At 42.8% G+C, this 11,106-nt stretch overlaps 1 protein-coding gene across 1 annotated transcript; it reads right to left on the reverse strand.

The window, feature by feature from the left end:
* Window positions 1-75: 75 nt before the first annotated feature.
* Window positions 76-7,361, reverse strand: LOC311227423 (uncharacterized protein). Its single transcript, XM_084313062.1, has 3 exons — window positions 7,314-7,361; window positions 4,801-5,104; window positions 76-2,370 (listed from the first exon to the last, which is right to left on the reverse strand). Exons 1-3 carry the CDS (start codon window positions 7,357-7,359, stop codon window positions 2,199-2,201), a joined length of 522 nt encoding a protein of 173 aa, XP_084169188.1. The 5' UTR covers window positions 7,360-7,361; the 3' UTR covers window positions 76-2,198.
* Window positions 7,362-11,106: the final 3,745 nt, after the last annotated feature.

The raw sequence follows: 11,106 nt of genomic DNA on the forward strand, positions 1-11,106 counted from the left end.
TATTTGAGACAATTGTGATGCGTTCCATTTGTAGTTACAGGTGACATAAGCATTGTACATTGAGCAGTAGAACAGTTTTGATTTACATCATATTTGTTATATTCTTTAATATTGTTTTCTCTTAGAATCATATATATACTATATAGAGTGTAGACGTGTACTGTACAATATTTTAAGACTACACCCTGAAGGGATATTATGAACCGTCAAGTCACTGGATGACTGTTACAGCAGAGTTGAACGGTCGCTGCACTTCACGGTACAGTAAGAGGGGACTCATCAATACACAATACTGTATAATATTGACTGCCTGTCATTTCACGCTACCCTTCTGCCACTTTGAGAAAAGGGATTCCATATTATTATTTGGAATAAAAGTCACAGGCGTTGGGGACAACCCTCCCAATCCACAGCCCATTATCTACAATGACCTGCGGATGAAATGGTAACACAGTAACTGAACCAGGTGCAAGCGTCCTCAAAGGACACGTTCACGGCTAAAGAGGCTAAATTGGCTCAAATCTGATTTATTTTGCTCATGAGAGAGACTGATCTTATTCTTCCATGACAGTGTGTGTGTGAACAGCACACATCACATGGATGGGACCTGATCTTTTCCCATTCTAAATTTGGCCCACTTTCATAATGTGGTCCTAAATCAGATACAGGTCTGACTTTTTGCAACAACGCAACCTCAGTCTGAACACAGTCGTGCGACCGTTACATCACTCTAGTCTAGATTAACATTGTCACTATTATTATTATTTTTTTTTTTTACATCCATCTTCTTTATTGATCATTTGTGCATGCGGGTCAGTTCAGGAGCATGACCAGTTCCCACTGGAATCTGATATTGGCCACATTTATAAAAAAAAAAAATCAAAACAGCCAAACAAAAACAAATCAGATCTGAGCAATAAATCAGAATTGAGCACTCTGGCTTGCAGTGTGAACAGAGCCAAAGAGCAACTTGTGACACTTAACCCTTTCACTGCGACAATAGAGAAGGTTAACCCTTTCACTACCACACTACAGAAGGTTAACCCTTTACTATCACACTACAGACGGTTAACCGCCTGTAGTGTGATAGTAAAGGGTAAACCTGTAGTGTGGTAGTGAAAGGGTTAAATCTCTCCAGCTTTGAGGCAGTTGTGGCAAGAGACCAAAGATAAGAGGCCAGGGCCCGTATACATCACAAGTCTATGAGTACTGATCTAGGATCAGCACTCGGGTCACACATCCATATACACCCCGCCCTCACTGTTGACGTATGAGCCGATCTGGTCTCAGATCAGCGTTTAAAGTGCCGGATAGAACAGTCCCAGGGGACTAAATGGCAGTGGTTGAAGTCATAACATTATAATTCCACTTTTGTCACCATCATCCATAGGGCTGTACCGAATGTCATTTATTTATTTTATTTTTTACATTCAAAGCAGTTTTCGAATGAAGCTTCGAATGTCTGTAATTTTATGACGTAATCGCACAAAAAGAATCCTCAAACTAAATCCTCAATTTGAATAAAGTGATTAATCTGATTAAATGAGTATTTCTTTTATTAAATCAACTTTCTTTAATGAATATAACTCGTCAGTTTTGTCAACATAAATAATAAATAATAAATAAATAATCCAATAAGGGCACGGTTGGTAACGAAAGTGATGGTGACGTCTTGATGGAGCGCCGAGCGGATGCGGATAGGCTACATTTTTGATTTATGATAAATGTTTTATTTAATTTTTTATGACGAGTCATATACTATAATACTATAATATTAGTGTAGCCTAATCTTTATCTGCAACTGTGAAGAAAAACCCCATTGGTTTAAACAGAATGAATAGACAAAAACAAATATATATTATATATATAAAAAAAGATCGAACGTTGATTTAGAATTTGAATGTCAACGTTATGAATGAAGCTTCGAAGCTTCAAACTATTCGGTACAGCCCTAATCATCCATGCCCACCACATAACATGTAAGGTTACGGTAACGTTAACTGTTGGGTTAGAACGTCATTTCTCATCCCCCGCGGTCCTGTGGGACGACCTGCACGCAGCTCCAGTATATGAAGATAACGTTAGCTGCCAACAGTCCATTGGTTCAAATGTCCTAACAACAACAGTGGTTGGGGAGTCCTCCTAACCCCACCCACTTCCCCCCCGGCAGCTCTGACATCATCGGCCCAGCTCTGACATCATCGGCCCAGCTCAGCCGTCTCCGAGTGATGCAGGTAGCGGCTCCGGTCGTAGTCTCCCTCGTTCGACTTCTTCATCCTCTGTCGGATCCTCAGCTGCTTGAGGCGGTTCTTGTCCACTTCCCTCTTGGCCAAGACGAAGCCAATGATACCCGTAGGCAGGCCTATCATCCTGGAGAGAGGAGGGAGAGATGGGATTCATTTTTATTTATTTACAAGTCTTTATTTGTCATCAGATTAACACATGCACGCGCGATAGGCAACCCACAGGAACACGCATGCCAGGGTTTCAGTTAGAAAAAATTGTTGCCGGTCTCCGTGACCTGCAAGATTTCAATCTACCGGACAAATGAGATTAATTCCGGTCATAGTTTGAGCTTTAAAACAATTGATAGGCAGGCTATATAAAGAATGTCATCCTCAAGGCATGTAGATTTATAATATTATTACTTAAAACTAGTCTACTTTTGCGTATACAGTCATTAATTAATATATTCCAAATAAAATAAGTCCCTCGATACTCCGTGCTGCTGCTGACTTGAAATAAAATAGACCGCGTATATGTGGGCAGTCGGTCCGACACTAAACAGCAGTCTGTTATAATCACATTTTTATGAGCTAACGAATTCCGTTATATTGGACATTTGTATTAATTATATCAAGCGAAGAACTGAGAAAGCAGAGAGACGGCAACATTATCGTGGTTTGCGTGACGACTCTCTCCACCTCGCAACGACTTATTTGCAAAGAGTATGGCGCTGCAGAGAAGCTGATTTAGCTGTTATTGGCTCTTTTCTGGGAACCGCACAGCAGCGCCCCCCACCCAACATTGGCTGAAAATGGCTGAATTGGAGTACTGCTGGAATACTGCATTGTGCTGATAGTGCTCTGGCTCTGCAGCTTCTCACAAGTTCGCACACCCAGCACTAAGCTCCCGTCTGACAACGTCGTTGTCATTATTAGAAGCAACGAGGAAACAAATGTAATGATCGTTTCGTTCATCGCATAGGCTATTTAATTTGAGACTATTTTAATACAATTCAAATAATCAAATTGTGCTTAGACTCAGGGAATTATTTTCACCGGACATTAAGACCGGAGAGATGAAATATGTCGGACTTCAACAGATTTTGCCGGTCAAATACCGGTAATTACCGGCTAACGGAAACGCTGACTGAGTCGCTGACGAAATGTTCTCTGCACCTCCCATCCCGTCGTCCGTGTTAGACGGAGCTATATATTTACTCCCGTTCCTGGTGAGCTAGCATGACCTGGCTCTTATCTGCCAATTCCTCCCGATCTCTCATTTCATATGATACTATTACCTTCACATTAGCTTAAAAAGATTAGCCCGGCGGGGGGGCAGCTGGGTAGCGCAGTAGACTAAGCACCGCAGAGACCCTGGGATCGAATCCAGCTGTCAGCAGTCCGGCTTGGTCAGTCTTCCCTACTAACACAAGCGGGTGGGAGTGAAACTCCCCGCTGTCGGGTGAAAAGAAGCAGCTGGCATGTATCGGAGGAGGCATGTGGTAGTTCTACACCCTCCCCAGGCCGACAGTGGGGCAACGTGCGCAACGACCAGGAAGGGATTTACGACTAAATTGGGATGGGTGAAAAATACAGAAAGCCCAAAAATAAATAGAATAAAAAAAGAAGTATTAGCCCATTAGAGCTCACGAAACACAGCTCATCAACCTTTCATTTTGCTGGAACAACAGCACAATACAAACGCCCCTGGATCTCGGGCAAGCGACCTGTTGCCATCGGGCAGGCGTTACAGGTGCATCAGAGCCAGAACAGTTTCTTGCCCAGAGCCACCCTGAACTCTAACATGCACTAATAATTCACCTTTCCCCGTCCTCCCACACTGTGCAACATCCTGATGTGCAATATCCACAGTGCAATACCCACCCACTACCGTCCGACACGGTGATCGTTATTTGTGTATTGTTGTTATTTTGTATATTGTACAGGACTGTAACATTGTCTTATTGTGTAGTATTTAATGTTTCTTGTGTAGTATTTAATGTTTCTGTCTTATTGTATAGTATTTAATGTTTCTGTATTAGTATTTTATGTTTCTCTTTTATTACTTGTGATTTTATTACTGCGCCATAACCCTTTCACTACCACACTACAGAAGGTTAACCCTGTACTATCACAGTGTGATAAAGTAAAGGGTTAACCTTCTGTCGTGTGGTAGTGAAAGGGTTAACCCGCTGTCGTGTGGCAGTGAAAGGGTTAACCTTCCGTATTGTCGCAGTGAAAGGGTTAACCATTTGGTAGAGTGGTAGTGAAAGTGTCAAGTTTGAGTCCCAAATCTTGTTGTATGGAAATAAAATGACAATAAAAAGTACAATCTAGGCGAGCTCCCGTAGCTCACCGCGTATCTCGGCGCTATTTCGGCGTCGGGGATAACCGTGCTCGTCACGGATCTGGGGTACACGAGTTCGACTCCCGGACTCGCCGTATTTTCTCAAGTGTCTTCCCCTGATCTATATCCCATTCAACCTGTTTCTGTCGGTCATGCTTGACCAGAAAAAGCGATAAACGCTAAAAAAATTAAGTTAAAAAAAAAAAGTACAATCTAATCTAATCTCACCAGGCGTAGCCGATCTTCACCATGGGGTTCTTCGCCTTCCTCCTAGGAATGTACTCGGGACCGTCATATTCCTCCTCCTCCTCCTCCTCTTTCTTGCCGTCTTTCTGGGTGCCTGTCTTCTTCTGTGGTTCTGTGTTCTGCTGCGGGTGGACCTTGGTGCCGGAAGCCGCGGCTCGCCCCGCCGAGGAGAGGTGGAGCGGTCGACACCCGACGGCCGCCGCGAGTCGCAGACACAGAGGCACTGCTGCCGTCTTCTGGCTCGTCTGCGTCCACAGCAGCGAGCCGCACCGAGCGAGGGGCGAACCTGAGACACAAGAGACGCCGCCGTTCAGTTTCAACCTAAGGATGTCCGATATTATCGGCCGATATTGGCATAAAAATGTGATATCGGAAAATATCGGTATCGGTTAAAAAAATTAAAATAAATAAAGAATACTTTTCTTTTTCTTTACATTTATTTAACCTTTATTTACCCAGGCAAGCAAGTAAGAACAAATTATTATTTTATTTATTGTCAAAGTATGCATAATGTTGTGTTAATTACACGACAAGAGATATGTAATGTTAATTACCTGAAATTATTCAGTTTTTTGGGGGAGGACCCTGCATATATCGGTATCGGTTGATATCGGTATCGGAAATTAAGAGTTGGACAATATCGGTATACTATATCGGTAAAAAAAAGCCAATATCGAGCATCCCTAGTTTCAACCTAATCGCCGGTTCACAACAGCGTATTGTCTTTACATCTAGGATAGGGAGGGAGAGGAAAGAACAGGCAGGTGGGTCGATTTTAGGGCACCCAACAAGCTCCAGTCCTTCCTTCCTATACTTCATTCCCTTCGTTGGCTGAATGACCACACTCGGTCCATTAGAAGGGAGTGAAAGAAAGAAAAGAGTATTAGAAAGGTTAACCTTTCACTACCACACTACAGATGGTTAACCGTATGTAGTGTGGTAGTGAAAGGGTTAACCTTCTGTAGTGCGGTAGTGAAAGGGTTAACCGTCTGTAGTGCGGTAGTGAAAGGGTTCAACTTCTGTAGTGTGTGGTCGTGAAAGGGTTAACCCTTTGTTGTGTCGCAGTGAAAGGGTTAAGACAACATAATTGAAGAGTAGGACATTTCACCAACAACAAGGCAGAGCAGATTGGGCTAGAGATTTCACCTGCGGTGCTGTTCTGATGTCGCTACTTTGAAGTTCAACCAATTACTCTTTTGTTGTACAGTTTAATCAGAACCAAAACCGATGGATACAATACGATGTTAATAATGTTACAACAATGTAGAACACCTGGGCAATTTTGAAACACCTGACAAGTCATTTGTCCCTATCATGTACATGGTAAATTGGGACACATGACAGATTGAATGCCACTCTTCTAATAGAGTTTACCATTATGTTCAAAAAAGGGAAAACAACCTATTTTGACATCACCGTCCAAATACTTTTGCATCTCCCCATGACGTAAGGGCATAAATAGACAATGGAGTATGGGTTCTTTCAGGGGGCTATTAGCCCCTTTCTGTACTGTACTTTCTCTCCCCACCGTATGTATATTTCTCTCCCACCCACCCACGACCACCCCCTCATAATGTACAGTCTCCTGCCCACTGTATGTATATATTCTCTCCCCACCGTATGTATATTTCTCTCCCACCCACCCACCCCCTCCTAATGTACAGTCTCCCCATCATATGTATATACTCTGTCAGGATCTATGGGTAACAGTACTGTATATTTGCATATCGTATATATGGCACAAATGTAACAGTACTAAATACCTGTATGTCATGTATGTCCCTATGCCATAAATGTCATGTATGTTGTGTATGTCATAAATGTCACTATGAATTGAAAATGGGGGACCCTGATGTAAACAAGACAAACGTCTTTCTCTGGTCTGCATCCCCTTAACAATTGTGTGTATTGAGCCGTACTGTATTGTACCCATTCTGCAATCTGTTAAATAAAGTTTTCATTCATCCCTTGTCCCACCATGTAGAAATCCTACATCTCGCTTTTCTCTATCAAAACGCTTCTCGTACAAGTATGATGCATCGCAGAGAAATTTCAAAGGTACTCACAAATTCACGAGGGTTTCGGACAGACAAACGCTAGGGTTTGAGAGCTCGGCGTTGCTAATAATCAACATTTTAAATGTTTGGATAAAAGCGTCAGCTAAATGACTAAATGTAAATGTAAATGTAAATGTTATAAAACATGGCAACACTGCTCAAAGCGGCGTTACTTCCGGCTTTGGCTGCCTGGTGCGTGATCACCGCGCATGCGCACCAGGCAGCCAGGCAGATTTCATTGTAGGATGTTTACATGGTGGGACACGGACAAGGGACCGTGTATTCACACGGTGCATCACAATCCCGAAAGGGGCTAGGGGGCTATGATCCCCCCGATAGATTTGCATTATAATTCCACTTTTGTCACCATCATCCATGACCGTCACATAACAGATATTATAATATAGCTACATAGCCATTAGCCAACTATATTATTACCTTTCAGCAGGGCCGACCTCGCAAGCCGCGTACAGGGCGCAGCCATTTTTGTTGTGCAATTTAATTTCTGGCAAGCATGCGCAGAGCATTGTTATTGAGAGCTCTGCTGCCACCAAGCGGACAGATTCAGTATCTCTGCACTGGCTCCAGCAGCCTACAGTTAGTTCAGGTACATAGCATTACATGTACATTATAGTGAAATGCTCGGTTCTGTATGACCCTCGTGGAATTGTGCTTCATACAGTAAAAAAAATTACAGAATAAAGACCAAACACTATACAAAATATACAAAACTAAAATGCAAAAATATGTGCAAATATGTTAGTAATAAATAACATGGTGTAGTATTAGAAAGTGGTGTTAAAGTGACTAAAGTGAATGTTTAAAGTGAGTGTGTGCTATGTTTTTACTGTGTTTTTATGTTTTCCATCTAGGACCACTTTGGAAATAAGTGTTTTAAGTGTGTGTGTGTGTTTTAAATTTTAAAAATAATCACTCACCCCATGCTATTTGTAGAAGAATGACATCCTTCTCTCCTTCTGCTTCATGTTGGCAAAACAGTCAATAACTCGGTCATAAAACACTCCGCAGGCCTTTAGTTCATGCAGCACAGACTCTTCCGTCGACATTTTGGTCAAATGTGTGAGTCTCTCTTGTCCACAGCTATTGCGAAGATAGGTTTTGACACGTTTCAGACAGGAGAATGACCTTTCAGCTGATGTACTTGTCACAGGAATGGTGAGCATCAGTTTCAGGAGTTTGCATAACTCGGGTAAGGTGGTGACCAGGTCTGCTTCAACAAGTAATTGCAGCAGCTCACCTGGTGGTTTATGGAAGGAGACGTCAGCATAGACAACCTGTAACTCATTCTTGATCCCCTGGTTGTCAAAAAAATTGTAGGCCTTGATCAGCTGTGTGACATCACTGGCAGGAAACTCCTGGAAGTACCTGGGGAATAGGCTGTGGTCCAGAAGACGGAAAAAGCCGATGCTCTTCATGTCTGCAAATCTCTCTCCCATGTGAAGTGTGATTCCATCGATCACTTCATAGTACAGTCGCCTGTAATGGTCCTGGGGGCCTGGGTCGTTGTCAGCGTGGGGGCTGAGTCCTGACTCATAGTCATCCCATCCACGACGACGTCTTTTCCGTCTTTGGTCTTCATGTCCTACCGTCTCGACAGTGTCGTCATATATCGCTTGGAACTTTGTGGTACTTCTTATAGCCTTCAAAGCATCTTGTGTACGCGCCACTCGTACACAGGCATTCCTCACATCCAGAGACTTGCTCTGTAGAGCCTGAAACAGTGGTTCCGTTATGCCAAAAATGACCTGGAAAACCCCAAGTAAAAAAATAAACATAAACTCGTTCAGTTTTTGTTTAAGAGCACCGCTCTGGGAGATTGACTCGTTGTCCCAGCCGGGCTCAGCCATGATCCTATCAAAAACAATATTCAGTGACCTTTGGCCTTCATGTATAGCATGCACCGCTCTGCTTTTGAAATCCCACTGTGTCACACGACCACCTGGTACCCGAATGCTGTTGTCAACCTTGGTCAGCATAGCTGTTTTTTTGCATGACCGGGTAAAAAAGTTGTGAAAGCTGTCAACGGCTGCAAAAAACACCTTTGCATCTTGGATATTGCTAACCCCCTGAGCTAAAACCAAATTTAATTTATGGGCATAACAATGAATAAAAAGGGCATATGGACAATGGGTTTTCACAAGAGCCTGGACACCACCTCGCTGCCCACTCATACAGCTCGCCCCATCATATGTCTGACAGATCAGTTTGGCCGATGGGTTGTATCCGCCTATGGTTTCCATGACGACAGCAGTGATGGCCTCTGCGTTTCTCTCCGCGCTCACGTCGATAAACCCCAAGAACCTCTCGCAGATAACACCCTTATCGTTTACATAGCGTACTATGATCGACAGCTGGCATTTACGTGAAACGTCTGTGGTGTCGTCCACTTGGACGGATATAAATGGTGCAGAACCGATTTCACCGTCCATCTCTTTTTGTATGACCTCTGCGATGCTTTGAATGATTTCATCTTGGATGGTAGAAGAGGACGTCCCCGTAAACACCGTTGAGGACCCGAGTTGTTCTGCCATGGCAGTGTCAAACTCTGCAAAGGCATTTAATAGTTCCACAAAATGTCCTCTGTTGTTGATGCTTGTTGTTGTTGTTGTTGACTCATCGTGGCGTCTGGATGCCCGTTCCTGCCTTCCCAAGTAGGTCACAGCCGTTATTAGCTTCCTCAACATGTCCCTGTTCGTCGCCACTTGCTGGTTGTGTCTTTGGACACTTGTTTGGTCGAGACTGTCGTGGTTCGACTCGAGAGCCTCCTCGTTGATTCTTACTTTACCGAGAAGTTTCAGCTTGAGGGTCGCAGTGATGTGGCGCTTTGACTTGGCATGCCTGGAGATGGACCTGAATGAATGAATGAAAACTTTATTTAACAGATTGCAGAATGGGTACAATACAGTACGGCTCAATACACACAATTAATTGTTAAGGGGATGCAGACCAGAGAAAGACGTTTGTCTTGTTTACATCAGGGTCCCCCATTTTCAATTCATAGTGACATTTATGACATACACATACCGTACATGAATGAATGAATGAATGAATGAAAACTTTATTAACAGATTGCAGAATGGGTACAGTACAGTACAGCTCAATACATACAATTGTTAAGGGGATGCAGACCAGAGAAAGACTTTCGTCTTGTTTACATCAGGGTCCCCCATTTTCAATTCATCGTAACATATATGACATACATGACATACAGATAGACAGTACTGCTCCATCTATACATTTATGACATACCAGATTTGCAATTACAGTACTGTTTGTGATACAAAAAGAGTCCAGAAAGAAAAGAGTATATACATTAGGCGTGGAAACTGTACATTGGATTGGGTAGGTGGGGGTGGGGGTAAATAAATGACATTTATTTACCTGCCCAGGTTGGCTAGGTCCGAATACCCAGTGTTGATCCATGGGTTTTTTAGATCCGATTGCGAAAGGGCTTCTTTGTCAAACAAAAGACACTGCCAGCAAAACAGTTTCCCACTCTGAGCCGAACCGGTTAGCCATTCTGTTCTTTTATAATTGTCGACATTAAACGAACGCGGCCCCTGCCCCACGTTATTACTGCTCCTTGGCTGATTGATGCACAGACGTGGTGTCGGCCTTCCGTTTTCTTTAATTTGTAATTGTTGTTCAAATGTTAATTTGGTGAAATCATTTACTATCAGATACTCCAGAACTCCCTCACCTTCCATTGTTCAACTTGTTGTTGTTGTTGTTGTTGTGCTTCTTCTTCTTCTTCTTCTTCTTCTTCTTCTTCTTCTTCTTCTTCTTCTTTCCATTTTATTGGCGGTTGGCAATCACTTTCCATGAGCATTACCGCCATCTACTGACGAGGAGTGTGGATCTGGATGTTCTAATCTAAATCCTATCAAATAAACCCGTTGTTCTCAGAAAATAAAATAAACTCTTCAGACAAACTTCTGCAGAATTTCTTTGCAATATGTCAGTTATTTTTTGTGCAATCTGTTCACTCTGCAATTTCCTGATAAGAACTGTTCTTTGTCGTTGATATAATAAATGGACACTGTTCTACAACATGTTCTACCGTTTCTTGACTAACACCGCACTCACATTGGCCATTAGTATGTTTTTTTAAGTTTACTAACGTACTGTTCAACCCTGTATGTCCCAACCTCATTCTTGTAAACATGTCCTCTTCTTGCTTATTTCTACTAGTAGCCCTACTCCAACCCAC

This window comes from Notolepis coatsorum (genome assembly GCF_963971535.1).
Source record: "Notolepis coatsorum genome assembly, chromosome: 4".
Lineage (NCBI taxonomy): Eukaryota > Metazoa > Chordata > Actinopteri > Aulopiformes > Paralepididae > Notolepis > Notolepis coatsorum.

Bases quoted from the DNA above. Each gene is read 5' to 3' on its own strand.
- LOC311227423 (XM_084313062.1), bottom strand. From the start codon at position 7,359: ATGGCTGCGCCCTGTACGCGGCTTGCGAGGTCGGCCCTGCTGAAAG. The intron at 5,105-7,313 runs GTAATAATATAG...CTTGTGTCTCAG, and splicing joins GAGGTCGGCCCTGCTGAAAG to GTTCGCCCCTCGCTCGGTGC. The intron at 2,371-4,800 runs GTGAGATTAGAT...TCCTCTCTCCAG, and splicing joins GTGAAGATCGGCTACGCCTG to GATGATAGGCCTGCCTACGG.